This window comes from Dicentrarchus labrax, unplaced genomic scaffold (genome assembly GCF_905237075.1).
Source record: "Dicentrarchus labrax unplaced genomic scaffold, dlabrax2021, whole genome shotgun sequence".
Classification (NCBI taxonomy): domain Eukaryota; kingdom Metazoa; phylum Chordata; class Actinopteri; family Moronidae; genus Dicentrarchus; species Dicentrarchus labrax.
This window is the reverse complement of record NW_026136704.1, coordinates 1,648,657-1,668,376: the sequence shown is the minus strand read 5'-3', so window position 1 is coordinate 1,668,376 and position 19,720 is coordinate 1,648,657. Positions and strand designations below refer to the sequence as shown.

The following is a 19,720-nucleotide window of genomic DNA, read 5'->3' as shown; positions in this document are numbered from 1 at the left end:
ATGGATAAAGTCTTATATCACAGTATATGTAATTCTATATTTCAATTAAAAATCAGTTTCTAGACCAAAATGTGAATGTCTGCCTTTGACTGACTCACTGAATTAAAAGCTGATGAATGAAAATCTCTGTTGTCTACATGAACACTATATAGACACTTTATAAAGCAAAGTGCATTTCTGGAAGATAACTTGCTGGAAGCTTAAAGTGATGACTTGATGATGATAAATGGTATTAATTAGAATTTATTGACTCATACATGATTAATAATAAATATAAATAATAAAAACTGATGGGTCCACTGATCTCTTCCAATCTAACAGCTTATATTTTATGGTGGATCTCTGACTGTTCAGCCTTTACTGTGATAGAACAGAATCAACTGTGAACACTTTAGTGAAAATGTTTCTGTGAACCTGATGGATAAAAACCCATTCAACCTGTAACCTGGGTTTTTCTATTTGAAAAGGTTAAATCCTGTTCAATGGGACAAGTCTGCCACCTGCTGCTGTGATTGTGCATCAGTATTGGGTTTTAATATCAAAGGATTATTATGTATATTATTGATAATGCAGATCTGCTGTTATCACAAGCCTGACCAGCTCCGGGAGGTTGATGCACTGTGGCTGGGTACTTCCTGTCTGTGCTAGGGGCAGTTGACACCCGTGAGAGGGGATCACATTCACATATGTTAATGTTGGGGTGTGGAAGTAACTGTTGAAATGACCAACATTGGGAAATGTTGTTGCAGTTTACCGTATAATTCATTGACTGTACAGTGGCTTTGTAGAACTCTTTATATGGTTGAAAACAGCTTCCTGCTGCAACCAGAAATTACACTCATGAGACTGTCCCATTGACTGTATATATATGGACAGAGCTTCTGGGTCTGAAAAGTGAAGCCAATGCTGAAGTGTCTTAAACCTGCATTCTATGTATTGTCCAGCAGGGGGAGCTCCACTGGCTGCAATATAAACTGATCCCATTCACTCTAATGGAGAATGAGCTCAGTAAACAGTTTCCTGATGAGAAAACACACAAACAGACACACACAAACACACACAGACATTCCTTTATGAGTACCACAGTGAGGGAGTGAGGACCACACTTTCTGCTAGCTATACTCAGAGACAAACAAATGCAATATTTCAACAGTAGGTGGCTCCTTGATCCCAGTTTCCACTTCAATTTCTTTAAAAAAGAAAAGAAGCTAGTTAAATTTAGATTAAATTATATCTGCAAGAACAGTACTTGAGCATATGTGCTTAGTTATATTCCACCACTTTTAACCAATCGACATCAGAACACTAACATGCCACTTATTGGCTCAACCAGAAATTAAAAGTAGAAAAATAGAAGTAGACCTTTGATCCAAGGATTCTCTCTCTTGTGATATTAGACACAGTCCTCTTTACCTGGAACTCGGAGCTGTGCTATGAACCTGTTTGTTGACAGCAGTCCTCTCTGCTTCACTCCTCTTCAACTTTGGGTGCCTCTACAGACAAAGAAGACAATATAGATTCTGTAACATTAAATACATAAACCAAGATGAAGCTGGCACACAGTCACAGAGAACACCTAACAGTAGCTTTGAATTATTATAGAACTTACCTGTTTCTTTCACTGCCTTCTTCTTTTGTTCACTTTTCTTCTGTGGGTGCCTTTTAACCAGGTTTGATCCTGTGCTCTGATCTACAACAGTAACAGACAAACATTTGTGCCTGTTAGTTAAGGAGATCTCAGGTATTATGGATATGAAATGCTGACATTCAAATATGACCACCGACCTGACAGCTGACTGCTAACTCTTAAATTTCACAGATAAAAACTGTAAGCAGAATTAAAAAGTCTTGCTCACAACTGTATCACCAGGGACAATAATTTAATTCACATAGAAAACCATCACTAACTATTTACTGTGATTGATTACCAATCTCAGTAAAGCTACTAACTTTAGTGAAACTACTGCTGATGAATTAAAGTATGAAAAACAACATTGTAATAATAAAAGCCATTTAACTCACCATCTATATCTGAACTTTCAACTGCAAAAAATATTAGAGTTAAAATCCTCGAATCCAAAGACCACTGTTGTTTAAACAGAGAACATAAATGAGGTTTCCATGATGAAAAGTATATGGCTTTGTCCAGGTGTCCAAGTTACAAATAACAATTTATGCTCATTGAGGAGCCTCAAAATCCCACAACTGAAACAAAAAAGAGGTGTGAAGACAAAAGTAATTAATGTATGTTTATATTTAACTATGTGCTCTTTTTGCCACAAAACCTCTGTTATCTCCGTCTGTTCTTAGAGGGGAAGGAATATTCACCATTTAAATAAGTTGTTCTACTTTTAGAGACTAAAGGAACCACAAGTAGCCAAGTAAATGAAAGAAGGCAGTCCTAGAGGTCTGCTTTATACATCGAATACATTAATTTATTTAATGAATAAATATAATTCTGTGAAATCCTCAAAGACAATTATATATGTATTTATATTGATGGTGCTTCGCTGATTTAAATGTTGAATATTATTATATATATATATACATAATATATATATAAAATAATATATAATAATATAATATAATATATCTGTGTGTTTTCACTATAAAATACTGACGACAAAACTATGAATAAAAAAAACATTAAACACAAAACAAACAGCAGACAGGAAATATATTAAAGTTTGATTTTATTATTTAATTAATATATTAAAGTTTAATTTTATTATTTAATATATTAAAGTTTGATTTTATTATTTAATTAATATATTAAAGTTTAATTTTATTATTTAATTAATATATTAAAGTTTAATTTTATTATTTAATAAATATATTCAAGTTTAATTTTATTATTTAATAAATATATTAAAGTTTATAAAGATCTGTTTGTTTGAATGAAACATAAAATGGAAATATTCTGAAATAATGAGCTAATTAATGTGATATTGTTTATTTCTGGAGGAATTATTATCAATGAATATTTATTAATAATAGTTAAAAGTAAATTAAATTTTATTTTGACTTAAAAAATAAAATATCTATTTACTTTATTTCTTTATTTTTTATTATTGTTTAGTCATGTATTTACCTACTTGTTTGTTTATTTGTTTGTTTGTTTATTGATTGATTTATTGATAGAAAACTTTGGTTTTGGTTCAGACTTCAGCAGTAGTCAAAACAATGTATACGAATGGAAACTGCTCAATCAAATTGCATGCTGGCACTTCTCCTCGTTTCTTCCTCAAACGCGGGGTCAGGCAGGGATGCCCTATATCTCCTTACCTTTTTCTCTTATGTACGCAGCTACTCACCGACTCTATAAAGCTCAGTCCATTAAAAGGTATCTCAATGGCGGGCAACGAAGTTATCATCAGCCAGTTATTCTTAAAGGATAGCTCTCAGATACCTTTAGCCTTTGACTTGATAAGTACTTTCTCTATTGCTTCCGGACTTTGGTGGAATGTAAAGAAATGTGAATTGCTTGCTCTTAAATTTTGTAATCCCCTTCCATATGTAATATACCTTTTAAAAGACTCTATTACTTACTTAGGTATTGTCATTACTAAAGATAAGGAAGCCAGACGTGATTTAAACTTTAACTTAATTATTGATAAAACCCAGAAAAAACTGAATCAATGGCTACAGAGAGATTTGTCATTGAGAGGCAGAATTTTGCTAACCAAAGCTGAGGGACTATCCGTCTTACATATGCTGCTTTATCTCTTGATGTTAATAAAAAGGTCTCCAAAAACTTTGATAAGATGCTATTTAACTTTGTATGGCGAAACAAAAACCATTACATTAAAAAGTCAGTAATAATGAATTCATATGATAAGGGTGGTCTTTCACACTTTGAATAATACATTCAGAATTAATTGGCTAAAACAATTCCCTATAAACACAATTTTTCCCCACATAGATACTACATATGGAACAATAAAGACATCATATATAGAAACAAATCCTTATTTTACCCCTATTGGTTTATTCACAATATACTCTTAGTTCTTCAGTTATTTAACTCAAACAGATCATTACTTACATATCAGGAATTTATCCTAAAATATAGAATCCCTATTCCTACTAGTGAATTTAATATTGTTATAAATGTGATTCCTCCTGGAGTAACTGTTATTTAAATTATCATTATTGCCTTTTGATCCAACCAAACTTGAAATCGGCCAAATTAGTTTCTCCTCAACACGCAATAGTAACCGTAATATACGCTCTTTATTTCAGAAAGAAGTCGTATCAACTCCACATGTAATAACTTATTGGAACAACTTTATTAATAACCTTAACTGGAAAAAGATCTCTACCTGCTAGATATATAATTAATAATAAGGTAAAAGAAGTATCTTTTAAAATAATTCACAGAATTTACCCATTACATACATACGATTAATAAAGATATAGATTTAAAGTGCTCTCTCTGTGTAGGACTCCCTGAAGATGTTTCATTTATTTTGGTCTTGTTCTTTCTCAACCAGATTATGGGAAGATATTTGCAACCTGATTTCTTTTTCGATTGAAACTCATTTTTCCCTTTGAACATATAAAGCTTCACTGACAACCAATCAACATCAACATCAATCTTATTATACTGTTAGCCACATGGCATATTCATAAATGTCGTTACACTAATCAAAAACCTCTATATTATATATATTATATATATTATATTATATTAAATCTATTAAAATCCATCAACATGAAAGCTATTAATCTGAATGTATGTTTGTGTATTGCTGTAATGCTGCTTTCTATTTGTCTCTGAACTCTGAACCCGAGTTGGAAAGTGTAAATCTCGCAGCTATCTCGCCAGATTTCACAGACACGCCCCCTTTTGGTTGTAATTTCAGCCGTCCAGCTCGGGGTTCCTCGGGGTTCCTCGGGGTTCCTCAGGGTTCCTCAGGGTTCCTCAGGGTTCCTCAGGGTTCCCCGAGCTGGACGGGGGGGGCAAGTACGACCCACAAAACAAAGATGGCAGTGTCCACATTGAGCTGTATGTTCTTTGTCTTTGTTCTCCGTTGGTGGTTTTAATGTGGACTGTATTTCTCCTCCACTGTTTCCATTGCTGCTTCAGTCTCTGTGTCACTGTTCAATGTACAGGTTCGTTTCTGAGCTGCTAGGCTAATGTAGCTAACAATAACACTAGCCTGCCACTGGAGGCCTCTGGTGGCTCCTGGTGGCTCCTGGAGGCCTCTGGTGGCTCCTGGAGGCTCCTGGTGGCTCCTGGAGGCTCCTGGTGGCCTCTGGTGGCTCCTGGTGGCTCCTGGTGGCTCCTGGAGGCTCCTGGAGGCCTCTGGTGGCTCCTGGAGGCTCCTGGTGGCTCCTGGAGGCTCCTGGTGGCCTCTGGTGGCTCCTGGTGGCTCCTGGTGGCTCCTGGAGGCCCCTGGTGGCTCCTGGTGGCCCCTGGTGGCCCTGGTGGCTCCTGGTGGCTCCTGGTGGCCCCTGGTGGCCTCTGGTGGCTCCTGGAGGCTCCTGGTGGCTCCTGGAGGCTCCTGGTGGCCTCTGGTGGCTCCTGGAGGCTCCTGGTGGCTCCTGGTGGCTCCTGGTGGCTCCTGGAGGCTCGAGACAAACGCCACAGCACTTGTTGAAATTGAAACAGGCGAAAATGGCAAAATATTGTTGAAGTGTGAGACTTGTTGTGTTTGTGTAGAAGAGCTCGTTGCTGCTGCACTGGAGGCGTCCATCTTCTCTCTGACCCAAACACAACTGGATCTCTATCAGTGGTAGAGACGGGTGATGACGTCACGTTGTCGCAGCAGACCAACTCTGGTTCCGAGTTCACGAGACAAATGGACCGCGGTGCTGATGTATGGATTTGTTGACTAAATAAAGTTTCTAATAAAAAACGGAACTGTCGAGCTTCCGGGTTCAATAAAGTTCATTTAAAACCACGCAGTGACGTCTTTACCACGCGCCGCAGTCGACAGACAAACACGTGTGTTTCCACGACCCGGACCCGGAGCCTGTGATACCCGGACCCGGAGCCTGTGATACCCGGACCCGGAGCCTGTGATACCCAGTGATACCCGGACCCGGACCCGGAGCTACCCTGTGATACCCGGTGATACCCGGTGATACCCGGTGCTGTGTGTGTGGTTGTGGACCCGGAGCGATGGCGGACCGGAGCCGGCTGTGCACCGTGTGGCTCGGTTCGGAGACCGGCATCCTGAAGGGGGTCAGTGTGACCCGGAAACAGGCCTTCAACTTCTGCAACACGAGCCACCTGAGCCGGGACCAGGAGGTCCGCGCGCTGTGCTGGGGGGACCCGGCGGAGAGCGAGGTTCTGGTGGGCTCCGTGGACGGAACCGTGAAGACCTTCAGCACCGAGAAGGGTCAGTTCACCGACAGCCGGCGCTGCGGGGGGCCGGCGGACGGAGGCTTCACCGGGCTGGCGCTCTGCGGGGCCGCACTGGTCACCTGCGGGGAGTGCGGGACGCTGCGGGTCTGGAGGGAGGACAGCAGCGAGCCCGCGCTGGAGCTGAGCGCGGGGAACAACGTGTGCAGGATGCGGCAGAGTCCGGTACACCGGGACCGGGTCGCCACCGGCGGGAAGGACAACGGGCTGAAGATCTGGGACCTGCAGAAACCGGACGCGCCCCTGTTCACCGCCAAGAACCTGCGGGACGACTGGCTGGACCTACGGCGGCCGCACTGGGTCAGAGACCTGGCCTTCATCCCGGACTCCGACAAAGTGGTCACGTGCACAGGTTACCATCAGGTGAGTTTGTTTACACCTGGAATGAACACGTGAGCCAGACTCCATTCAGAAACTGCTCATTTTAACGGTTACGGCACTTTGACCTCATCCATAGTTAATATATTATTATATTATTCCAGCCAAGGTTTTGAAGGAGGTTCTGAGTTCTGTTGGGTCAGGTCTGCTAGTCTCAGCTCAGGGTCTGTTCCAGCTGCCTTCTCCAGTGGTTTAGGTCATACCTGGCAAACAGGAGTTTCTCTGTCTCGATTGGTGACCACTGCTCCTCAAATGCATCGCTGCCCTGTGGGGTGCCACAGGGATCTATTCTCGGCCCTATTCTGTTTTCATTGTATATGCTACCTCTGGGATCAATTATAAAAAAACACAACCTGTCTTTTCACTTTTATGCCGATGACTTGCAGATATATTTGCCCAAACGAAAACACTGCACTTACTAAACTGCTGGACTGCATCACAGATATAAAACAGTGGCTGTCACAGAACTTTTTGCACTGAAATGACAAACTGAATGCATTTTGTTTGGTTCACCAGCTAAGTCGAATGCTCTCACCACAAATTCTGGCACTCTGGCCCCTCTTTTTAAATCACATGTCAAAAATCTTGGGGTAACATTTGATACTGGGCTCAAATTTGACAAACAGATTAGCTCTGTTGTCAGTACGAGCTTTTTTCAGCTCCGTCTTTTGGCCAAAGTGAAGTCTTTTCTCAGTCGGCAGGATCTTGAGAAGGCAATCCATGCTTTCATCAGCTCAAGACTGGACTACTGTAATGCCCTTTACGTCGGCCTCAGTCAGTCCTCAATTTCTCGTCTCCAACTTGTGCAGAACGCTGCTGCCTGATTTTTAACTAGCACGTCCAGACGCGAACATATTACTCCTGTGCTGTCGTCACTCCACTGGCTTCCAGTCCGTTTTAGAATTGATTTTAAACTTTTGTTGTTTGTTTTTAACACCATTAACGGCTCGGCCCCCTCTTACTGGTCAGAGATTTTAACTTTTCGCAATTGTGGCAGAGCCCGGCGCTCTTCGGGTCAGCTTCTGTTAGAGGTCCCTAGGTCCAGACTTAAACAGTGGGGCCATCGTTCTTTTGCCGTCGCTGCTCCTAGACTGTGGAACAAACTGCCCCCTGACATTCGCACCACTACTGATCTCGGCCTTTTTAAATCGAAGCTTAAGACCCACTTTTTTAGATTAGCTTTTAATTCTGAATAGGACAGTACTGTCTCTTAGGTGTACTCTTTCTGTCTGCTCCTCTCTGTGCATTTCTGGAAGGCTTTTAATACCCTGCAGTGCTGCAGCACTTTAAATTGTATTTGTATGTTATATATGTGTTATGTATTGTTTCATGGCTTTGTTGTAAAGCACTTTGGGTACCTTTCGGCTATTGTAAAGGGCTATACAAATAAACTTGATTTGATTTGAATATTCCTTCAGTGGGGATCAATAACAGCAGGAACTCTACAGTTCGGCTGTCAATAGATCAATAATAAAGGGACATTACGTAAATAACAACGTAAACAAAAGGGTCGTCCCACCATCAGAACACAGGACTGACAGTCAACATCCGTTCTCATAGACCAGACTCCATTCAGAAACTGCTCATTTTAACGTTTATTTCACAATAAAGTTTTCATCCCTTGAATAAAGATCAATAAACATATCTGCTCACACACACTATAAATATATATATTTATTTATTTAACGATGTTCTCCTCCTTCAGGTCCACGTGTTCGACCCTTCGTCCCCTCAGCGGCGTCCCGTCCTGGAGGTGGAGTACGGCGAGTACCCGCTCACCGCTCTGTCTCTGCCCGCCGGCGGCAGCACGGTGGTGGTGGGAAACACCCACGGTCAGATCGCCCTGCTGGACCTGAGGAAAGGTGTGGTCCGCGGCTGCCTGAAGGGGCTGGCGGGGGGCGTGCGGGGGCTGCAGTGTCACCCCACCCTGCCCGTGGTGGCGTCCTGCGGCCTGGACCGATTCCTCCGCATCCACAGCCTGGAGGACCGCACGCTGCTGCACAAAGTCTACCTCAAGTCCCGCCTCAACTGCGTCCTGCTCGCCAGCAGAGACCTGGAGGACGGACGGGGGGCGGCGGGGGAGGGCGGGTCCCAGGAGGTGAAGGAGGAAGAGGAGGGAGGCGAGGATGAGGTGTGGGACACGATGGAGCGGGTGGAGGAGAAACCAAAGAGGAAAACTACAGAGGAAGAGGAGGAGGAGCTGCAGAAAAAGAAGAAGAGCAAGAAGAAGAGGAAGAAAGGACAAGACTGAGGGGCGTTTGGGGGTCGATCAGAGTGTGGGACATTTGAACGCCGTCAAACAGACTGAAATCTGAGACTACACTGTCTCCAAAATGTGTTTTCTAATGTTCTGTCAGATTTTATTAAAACGACTTTAAAAGAAGTTCCTCCGGTTGTTGTTGTTGTTGTAATAATTAATTGATAAATAATTAATCAAATTTAACAACTAAACTCTACATTTTCTTCTCACCTGTTTACACCTGAATGCTCCAGCGAAGGAGGACAGACGTTGAAGGACAAACGTCTTGTAGACCAAACTCCAGTCAGAAATTGTGCATTTTAGATAATTATAATAATAATTATCTTTTTAGATAAGAAGATAACAAATAATATGTAGTTTGGTTTGTCATTTTTACAAAAGATTGAACAAAACTGGAAACAGACAGTTTTGGATAAACAAACATTAGTTCTAACTAAATTAAATGTGTATGAGAGGTCAAAGAGAAAGAAGTCCTAAAGATCTGTTCAGATGTTCTCTGTGTTAAACAAACCATAAAGATTGAAGAATAAGACTCTCTCTCTCATTCTCTCTCTCTCCCTCCCTGTCTCTCTCTCTCTCTCTGTGTCTGTCTCTCTCTGTCTCTCCCTCCCTGTCTCTCTCTCTCTCTCTCTCTCTCTCTCTCTCTCTCTCTCTCCCTCCCTCTCTCTCTCTCTCTCTCTCTCTCTGTGTCTCTCTCTCTCTCTCTCTGTGTCTCTCTCTCTCTTTCTCTGTCTCTGTGTCTCTCTCTCTCTGTCTCTCTCTCTCTCTCTCTGTCTCTGTCTCTCTCTCTGTCTCTCTCTCTCTCTCTCTCTGTCTCTCTCTCTCTCTCTCTCTCTCTCTCTCTCTCTCTCTCTCTCTCTCTCTCTCTCTCTCTCTCTCTCTCTCTCTCTCTGTCTCTCTCTCTCTCTCTCTCTCTCTCTGTGTGTCTCTGTCTCTCTCTCTCTCACACTGATGAACTGCTGATATCATTGCTGTCCTTTCTGCAACAACACACAGAGGCCAAAATCTTTTCTATGATCCCCTTCCTCATGAAAATATACAGAACCAAGTCTGCAAGAGGACTCAACCTAAGAAACATCAAACTCAGGATGTTGAGGGTTTCGTTATATGTCTCTAAGAGCATCCCAATAATGGATGGCAGGAACAGCAGTGTGTAAATAAGCAGCACCAGAACCAAAATTCCCACAATTCGTCGTTTTTCATCAGAGGGGACGGAGATGGAAGCAGACAGAGCTTTCAGGACCCCAACAAGGAAGAATATGAACAGTGGGAAGGGAAGGAGGAGGAGGGTGGAGATGACCCAGAAGGCGATGTAATATAAATATTCTGTTAATAAGTAAAGGACAGAAGGAACAACCCAGACCAGGACACAGATCAGCACAGAGCTCTTTATGGATCGTCTGCAGCGGTACCACAGTGGACAGACAATGACCAAAAACCTGTAATAGAAGATGGAGACATGGTCTTTGAGGGTCTTCAGAATCATACAGTGGTATAATGGTCAGACACTGAAGTACATATGAGACAGATAGTTACCTTTCCAGGGCGATACACACCATGAAGCACACGCTGACCAACAGACTGCAGAAGTACATGATAGAGAAGATGAATGATACGAGTCCCAGCTGATAATAATATGTTAACGCCTCAGCAACAGTGGAGCAGCAGAACTGAATGAGGTCAGAAAGGAGAAGGTTGATGACGTAGATCGGAGCAACATGATCGTTCTTCACCTGCAGGAAAATATTGATAAAGGTAAACAAACTGTGTGTGTGTGTGTGTGAGTGTGTGTGTGTGTGTGTGTGTATGTGTGTGTGTGTGTATGTGAGTGTGAGTGTGAGTGTGTGTGTGTGTGTGTGTGTGAGTGTGTGAGTGTGAGTGTGAGTGTGAGTGTGTGTGTGAGTGAGATTTGAATTTAAATGATATAATATATAATAATAATTAGTGATGTCCGATAATATCGTCCGATATTCATTAAAAAATGTAATATTGGGAATTATCGGTATCGGGTTTTTATAACCGATGTTTGTTCTGTAGGCTTCAGCATTTCCGAGCCTGCATGAACGCAGCGTGGGACGTTTACCGGCGCACTAGATGACGAATAACAACAACAACAACAACAACTAGACTGGTTGGTTGCTAACGGTGGCTAACAAACAAACAATTTAAAGCTGAATGATTTTAATATTAACACAAAATAAGTTCAATACACCTTAAATATTTGACCCTGCTCTGAGCTGTTCTTTAATTTACATTAGCACTCCTTCAGGTGAATAATACAATTAAACACATTAACCAAAGCTAGTGATTAGCGTTAGCGCTCCTTTCAGTATTAATACAATGAAAGTTAAAGTTGTTCTCTTATTTTGCACAGACAGTGTTTACATTTGGAAATGTTGCATTTATGTATTCATCCAGTGGGGCATCGCCATAAAATGAGTCACAATGTGTTAATTCCACAACAGGAGATTTGTTATGTTGTTATGTTGTTATGTTGTTACAGTTTTGGTGTAAAAAGCCTGCAGGTATCGGTATCAGGTGATATCGGTATCGGGTGATATCGGTATCGGGTGATATCGGTATCGGGTGATATCGGTATCGGGTGATATCGGTATCGGGTGATATCGGTATCGGGTGATATCGGTATCGGGTGATATCGGTATCGGACATTGAGAGTTGGACAATATCGGAATATCGGATATCGGCAGAAAAGCCAATATCGAGCATCCCTAATATATATATATTATATATTATAATGTAACTTTTAATTCTGTGATCAATTATTCCTGTAAATTCATTCATTCATTACAACACTTCGTCCCAGCCCCCTGACGCCTAGCCCCCCAAGATCAACATCCTTTACAGACAGACAGACAGACAGACTGACAGACAGACTGACAGACTGATATAATGTACATACCTCAGAATACAGGGTATAGATGGCAACCAGGGTCAAAGGAAGGCCGATACCAGAGATTATGTATGTTGCCACTTGTAGGATGAACCTTTGATTAACGTGATGGTCATAGTTATCTTTGTTGATGGTGGTGTTGCTGTAATAGTAGCTGTTGTCCTGTGATGTGTTGTTAATGTAGAAATCTTCCATTGTTCAGAGTGAAACCTGTTTGAGAGATCAGGTTAAAGAAACAGAGACAGTTTTAATACCTGACCCTGTTCAGTGATATCAGTAAAGCTGTGAGGTGCAAGTTCACACAAAGACAGTTTACCTGTAGTATACGCACAATTAAATGTAATGTTTAATGTTCTTGTCCATTGGTTGAAGACATTTTATCTGTCTTCTGTACTCGACGCCCGACCACTGGTTGAACAACCCTCTGCTCTGATTTTAGCTTAGACTTTTATTCTGATGACATTTTGGAATAAACCAACATTTTATAATAAAAATGTTTCAGGGACCTTTGCTGCATGTCATCTACATCTCTGTGTCCTCATGTCCTGTCTGTACTGTCTCCTGTCAACTACAATATCATTAACTGACTATAATATGTCTGTGGTTACATAACTCTGTTCTGCTGGGAGACGTTTCATCAATAACGTCACTATAATACCTCTCAGTGGATTAATGTTGGGTCAGAACTAGGGATGCCACAACAACAGATACTTCGTATCAAGTCGATGCCACTGTTTGAAAACTTGATGGTACTGGATGGTGCAGCATATACACCTACAAATATTCTACTCTGTGTTAAACAGGAAGAAGATGAACATGTAGAAGACAGTGACGAGTGCAGCTTTTACAGGAGCTCAGCCCCGCCCACAGTGAAACACTGCAGGTGGGGCTGAACTCCTGGTCAGAGGATGAGACAGAGAGCGATGGAGAGCCGCACACTCACCACACAACTGCAAGTGCAACAAAAGCCCCACAAACAAAAAGCAAGTAAGAGTAAATTATTCATGTGATCTGAGGAAAAGATGTTCAGACGAGGAAAATAAACACTCAGCAGAAAACAGTTCATTCAGGTAACTCAGGTAAAGGCTGCACTGAAGCAACAAACTCTGTAGGACACTTTTAAAGCTTGGTTGCAGGCAATTTATTAACCTTTATTATTAATGAAAATATAAATGTTGATCAGGACTCAGCCGATATTAAATGGTGACCAGGGGCAAAACATCTTAATTGGGACATTTTTACTGTGGTAACAACAGAATAATAATAATAATAATAATAATAATAATAATAATAATAATAATAATAATAACAATAATAATAATAATAATATGTAAACAACATTGTCAAGATGTTCTAGCTGCTGGTCCCTGTTTGCAGTTATTTGATCCTTTTTAATCATTTCATTATTGCTACATATAAGAAAAAGTAATGAGACTAAACTTACCTTTGAAAGTCTCGAGACCCAACCTGAATGAGTTCCCTTCACCGTCTGATGTGTTTTCCTCTGCATCCAAATAGTCTACAGTATTTATGATAACATGCAGCAGATAATAATCTACACCTGTTCTTCTAAGGAAGAGATAGACAGACACAAATACAGAAATGACATCAGAACAACAGATCTAATCAACAGGAAATAAACATTTAAAATATTCAGAGCTTATAAACTGGATATGAATCAGTTTAACAGTTTGTTTTACCTTTTTTATTTTTATATTGCATCAGATACTTTCAACCCTTTTATTGTGTTTTTATTCATATCTGATTAATTGCCAAGTTTAAGTTTAAACTACACAAAAAGTCCTGAGATTGGCATATCTTTTCAAAAGTACCTTAGTGGGGAAGAGCACAGTTGATTCAGAAATAATGTTTGCTTCTTTGATATAAGACAATAATGGATGGAGTTTAGTTTATTAGGATCCCCATTAGCTACAGCATTGTAGCAGCTAAACAGCTTTACATTGTGACAATGCATCAGAACAATTTACATCATATTATAAAATCAACTGGACAAAGACCAGAACATACACACAGACAAGCTTCTGACAATACACTAATCAGAATATATTATATTATAATTATGAGCAACAGGATACTTATTGGTGTAAGAGTAAAGAAGTGTAGACTGAGTGATGTACATACATAACTACCAACTAATGAAACCATCTAATAATCAAACTGCAGTCACTGCTCTCCCTCGCTGTCTCTGAGCTTCGGCTGCAGTTACTGCGGCTTCAGTGTCTGTAAATCTGAATTCTGGACAATTTCAGGATAATGTGGGAATTAAAACAAAGGGAATCTTCATGTTCTCCACCTCGAAATCCGACTCCATCTGTGGATTATTAGCTGAGCTCATTGGAGCAGATTGTGATAATAGTTCATATATTATTGTTAATCTCACAAAATTCTTACTCATCCATTTCTACTGTTTACACATGAAACAATAAGAAATACGTATTAATGTAATAAATTAGATTTAGTCACTCAGGCTGTAGTTACTGCACTCTGTTGCACTTAGAGAACACATATTTAATAAGAACATAACCACCGTTCTACCTAAAACACATTTGGCTGGATGGTCAAAAACCTTTGAAGTCATTTTCATTGTTAGTGTAGTTACTGCAGTTTGTCTTTGTAGGGCAGAATAAAGTCTTTATTTTTAACATTAACTGACTGTAACCTGTCTTGGGTTACATAACTCTATCCTGCTGGGAGACTTTCCATCAGTAATCACATTGTCACACACAACTCTTTAGCATATCTCAGCTGTCATCATAACGGCTCTAAAACAGCACTACGACCTTCTTATGCACCCATTTCATGCTGATTCTCTTTTACATTCTTCTTTGTTCACCTCATTTTTGTTATTCAAAACCCATCTGTCTTTTGCATGTTATTTATAGGCTGCTGTACACAGTCAGATTTGTTTGAATTTGAATTTAAGGGAAACAAAGGAGGAACTAAACTGGTAACTGGTTGGACTGCAGTATACTGGACACCAGGGGCGATTCTAGGGTCAGAGCTTTAGCAATGAGCCCCAATGCCACCCCCCACCCTTTTTTCACACAAAAACAAACCACCAGCTCTATTGTGACAGTTCACACAGACAGTAACTGTAACAAACACAAAACCTTCCTCACTCAGCTGGTTTTCCTGACCGTTAACTCCATGTGCCTCCTTTTGTATCAACAGTCATTAGATTAGATTAGATTAGATTAGATTCAACTTCATTGTCATTGAACATTGAAAGGCTCTTCATTGTGTGTCAAACTGAGTATGAGGGTATTGAGACAGCTTTAACTGTTTAGGACCAGTGTCCTTATCCCCTAAGTCTGAACAGCTCTCTTCTGTCCCTGCTGCTTTGGCTTGGTGGTCTCTATGTTGCACTCGCTCTGTCTCTTCATTCCTTTCACTAGTCGATTCCCTCTCATCCCTTATGGACTCTCCCTGTTCTTCTCCTCCTCCTTTAATATGAAAAAATGTGGTGTAAAATAATATGTTACAAACAGGGGCGCCGCCAGGAATTCTGGGCCCCATGACAAAAAAATCAAATTGGGCCCCCTCTGCGCAGCTGTTGTCACCACATCTCTAGGACCTAACTGTCCCATCAAAAGCTTTACATAACTCTAATTAAAGGCTTGCAACTGCTTCTTGTAGTTCAATACGAGTACTAGCACAATATTTACTGCTGGTGATTTGTACATGCATGCAGTCTGCAGACAGTATGCAGTTCACTATTTGATGAAAGATTAAAAGCAACCATAAAAAAGGTGCTAAAGGCCAACTTTTACAGTCTCAATGTATTTTTTTAATTTTTATTGTAAAATTTCAACTTCCCTTAATGAAATTCATTATTATTATTAATTATTATTATAATTGTTAATGAAAGATTTAAAAAAAGAAAAACGAATAAACTAAAATATATATTAACTTTTCAATCAAAATAAATTAACATCATCCTCTCAAAACAATGATGCTAACTGGCCTGTCATTGAACACAACGTTGCTCACCTTCTTCACTGGGACAGGGAGGGGTACAGTGATGGGGAGACTGGGTGCTGCTGACTCATCTGTTGTTAAGTCTGCTAAAAGGGACAGGGACAATGATTTAATATGAATATCTTGCTAAACGTTTCCCTGAACTGATTAATGGTGATTAAATGTAGACTAACACTAGTCTGTAGCTGGCTATCTTATTTCCCTATGGACATTAAGCCAACAGGTTAATACCACTCACAGACTATAGGCTCCTTTCTTGGTGAAACACTGGGTTACAGAGTGATATCCTTTCCTTTGTCTTTCCTCTCTCTCTTTTCTCTCTTTCCTTTTTTGAAAACCAGATGTTGATTTACTAGTTAACATTGTGATCACTGTAGTTCTGGCTCATCTACTGACTGCAATAAACACAGTCACTGATAAATGCGCTAAGGCAGGACCAAACCATTTCATGCAGATACAGGGGGGTGGTCGGTCAATATGGATGTTTACTTTTTGGTCAATGTGGATATTTAACTTTTACTGCCAAAAACAAGTAAAAACAAAAAGATTATTAATTTTATTATTATATTTGAAATATATATACTGAATGATGATGGTTTAATAATTTTAAATTTGTTTTTACCTATTAATTGGGGCCCCTGTCAGTCATGGGCCCTTGGAATTGTCCTAACTTTTCCCCCCTATAAGGCACCCCTGGTTACAAAAAGTAAATGCAATATAGGCTACTTAATGCCAATAAGTTAGTATAGGAGTATGAGTAGTTACTGTTTTGCTTGCCACTATTCACTATATGTCAATTTATTGTTGTTGTTTTCTCACCTGGTTCTTCCTGCATGCTCTCCCTTTCCCTTTCTCCTTCTCCATCTCCATCTTTCTCTCTTTCCCTTGGCACTGACAATCATACACAAATATATTGTAGGCAGGAGAGTTGAGGTCAGTTTGTCATGTCACAAAAATGTTATGGAGACTGTTGTAATGTGAATATTATTAAGTTAATCTTTTTCAGAATAAGAGCACAAGAGCCATGTACCCACGAGGGGTCGATGTTGCATATGTTGCATTTATTTTGAAGGACACTCCCGCCCCTGGCGTTGTTGTATGCTTGACCTCCAGCTGACAGAGATGTTACAGATGAGCTCTAGATGTAATGTTCATTTTGCCATCCTTATATAAAGTGCAACTACAGCCAAGACATTGTGGGGAGGATCTGTTCTAGGTTTCTGCCTTTTAACAGGCAGTTTTTCCTTGCCCTTGTCTCCAAGGTCTTGCTCATGGTGGTACTGTTGGGTCTCTGTAGATAATGTTATAAAGAGTTCGGTCTAGACCTGCTCTATTTGAAAAGTGTCCTGAGATAACTTCTGTTATGAATTGGTGCTATACAAATAAAACTGAATTGAATTGAAATGAATTGTCGAGTAGTTCTTTTCCAGCTGAAGTTACCACATATTTTTGGCGACGAGGTGAATTTTTTTTTTTTTTAGCTGAGCTAGGCTAAAGTGTGCTAGTTAGCTGGCTAGGCAGCTGTTACGAGTGGCCCGCGGACAGGACAGTGCCTGGAGGGGAGACACAATCCGTTGCAGAGGTGCAGTGCAAGGACGGCAGGCAGAGTGTCGGCGGCTGCAGAGGAGCAGCTTGTGGAGCAGCTCGAGGAGGAGAGAGAAGCACTTGTGGCTGTGGAGGAGCTGCGTGGGGACGGGGAGCCTCATGCTAGGATGGCCACATACGGGACTATCGGTGAATTTGTGGAAGGAAACAAGGACTGGACGGAGAATGAAGAAAGGTTGGGACACTTTTTCTCTGTTAATGAGATTACTGAGGAGGCTAAAAAGCGCTCTATTCTCCTGAGTGCGTGTGGAGCAAAGACTCATAAGCTGATAAGAAACTTGGCCACACTGCGGAAACCGGGGGATATCCCATATGATGAACTGGTCAGGCTCGTGGCGAACCACCATAATCCAAAACCTTCTGTGATAGTCCAACGATTCAAGTTTCACAGCCATTTCAGGAAGCAAGGTCAATCTGTAGCCAACTTTGTAGCTGAGTTACGGCAGCTGTCAGAGCATTGTGATTTCGGGACAGTGTTAGATGATATGCTCCGTGACAGACTGGTGTGCGGCATTAATAATGATGCTATACAGCGCCGCTTGCTGGGGGAAACCCCACCACTGACTTTCAAGAAAGCCCTGGAGATTTCCCAAGGTATGGAGATGGCTGCTAATAATGCCAAAGACATTCAGAAAGGAAATGGAGGAGCACTGACAGCAGCAGTGCACCAAGTCAAGAGAGAGACTGTTAAGCATGCCAAACGGTGGAGTGTTTTCAGTGTGGGGGGGCACACTTTGCAAGTGATTGCAAATTTGAAGATGCTGTCTGCCATGCTTGTAGTAAAAAGGGGCACTTAGCTAAAAAGTGCAGAAGTTCAAAGGCTCAGGCAACCACTCACCACCAAGACGAAGAGGGTGTGTGTTCCTACATGTTTGGGGTGGAAACGGATGAGGAACCACCTGAACCTTATGCCACAGTCAATGTCAGAGGGCAGGACATTACGTTCGAGATTGATTCAGGAGCTACTGCATCCGTCATCAGTGAGGAGACGTACAGGAGAACATGGGGGTCTAACCGGCCTCCCCTCAGACAATCAAAGCTCAGATTCAGGACCTACACAGGGCAGCCCATTCCTCACTTGAGCTTTGTGGACATTTGTGGACAAAATGCGAAAGCCATGCTGGTGGTAGCTAAAGGCAGCGGGCCCAGTCTTTTGGGCCATGATTAGCTTCGCAAAATTTGACTCAACTGGAATGACATAAAATATGTGCGCACGATCGGGGAGCATTCTGAAGCAGTACAGTGAGGTGTTCAGGGATGGACTGGGCACACTGAAAGACGTGACAGTAAAGCTCCATGTCGACCCTGAGGCCACGCCTCAGTTTTTCAAGTCCAGGTCAGTGCCCTATGCCATGAAAGGCAAAGTTGAGGAAGAGCTGGAGCGGTTGCCGAAGCTGGGTATCATCGAGCCCGTCCAGTTTTCAAGGGGGGCGGCGCCCATTGTTTCAGTTTTGAAAGAGGACAAAACTGCACAGATATGCGGGGACTATAAGCTCACGGTGAATCAGGTCTCGAAGCTGGAGGAGTATCTGTTGCCACACATATGTAACAGAGTCAATTATACAGCAGTAATATGTGTAACAGTCAAATATATGTAATGCAATAATATGTAGTATTATAATTACACAAAATCTGTTTTGATAGTTAGAACCTGACATGTCCTCCTGAGTCAATATGTGAGACTCAGTTTCTGTCCCCCGACGGTCACTTTCGTGGGTCCCCCCATAAATGTGTCTCACGCTTTTGCCTCTCCCCTTTTGCTGTTGTACTCCTTGGGAGAGGTGAGCGACACTGTGGTCACAGAAATTTCCGTGTTTTAGCCTCTGTTAAACTACACTTATAAGTTTACCTGCTAGCTTAAACTTATTGTGTCGTACACTAACATATTTCTGTGTCATTTAATTTGTGTCGGAGCTCACGTTGATAACAATTGACCGGAGGATTTTGTTGTTATTTACACCTTTTGTCAGAATAAATGGAGATCGCCTCCAAAGATATCCTGGTCTGGGCCTCTTCATCAAAACACAACGCAGACAACGGCAGAAACTCACCGGTTACACATAGATGACCTGTTTGCGACCCTGGCAGGACGTAAGCTATTCACGAAGCTTGACATGAGCCAGTCGTACCAACAGCTGCTACTTGATGAGGATTCAAAGGAGTATGTTACAATCAATACGCACAAGTACAGTAGCAA

The 19,720-nt window shown here is 41.3% G+C and overlaps 2 protein-coding genes and 1 long non-coding RNA gene across 3 annotated transcripts in view; 1 reads left to right on the top strand and 2 right to left on the bottom strand.

Annotated features, from left to right (window-relative positions):
• Positions 1 to 488: 488 nt before the first annotated feature.
• On the bottom strand, positions 489 to 2,042 carry LOC127362401 (uncharacterized). Its single transcript, XR_007884457.1, has 3 exons — positions 2,023 to 2,042; positions 1,610 to 1,690; positions 489 to 1,493 (listed from the first exon to the last, which is right to left on the bottom strand). It is a non-coding gene; the product is annotated as an uncharacterized LOC127362401 (long non-coding RNA).
• Positions 2,043 to 5,709: 3,667 nt separating this feature from the next.
• wdr74 (WD repeat domain 74) lies at positions 5,710 to 9,131 on the top strand. Its single transcript, XM_051398005.1, has 2 exons — positions 5,710 to 6,733; positions 8,454 to 9,131. Exons 1-2 carry the CDS (start codon positions 6,128 to 6,130, stop codon positions 8,997 to 8,999), a joined length of 1,152 nt encoding a protein of 383 aa, XP_051253965.1. The 5' UTR covers positions 5,710 to 6,127; the 3' UTR covers positions 9,000 to 9,131.
• Positions 9,132 to 9,837: 706 nt separating this feature from the next.
• Positions 9,838 to 19,720, bottom strand: part of LOC127362371 (proteinase-activated receptor 1-like) — a 58,862-nt gene continuing 48,979 nt past the window's right edge. Inside the window, exons 2-5 of the mRNA XM_051398034.1 lie at positions 13,364 to 13,488; positions 11,929 to 12,129; positions 10,545 to 10,741; positions 9,838 to 10,447 (exon numbers count right to left, since the gene is read on the bottom strand). Of these exons, the coding sequence (XP_051253994.1) occupies positions 9,952 to 10,447; positions 10,545 to 10,741; positions 11,929 to 12,114 (879 nt within the window). The 5' untranslated portion in view covers positions 12,115 to 12,129; positions 13,364 to 13,488 and the 3' untranslated portion in view covers positions 9,838 to 9,951. The remainder of the gene's footprint in view (positions 10,448 to 10,544; positions 10,742 to 11,928; positions 12,130 to 13,363; positions 13,489 to 19,720) is intronic.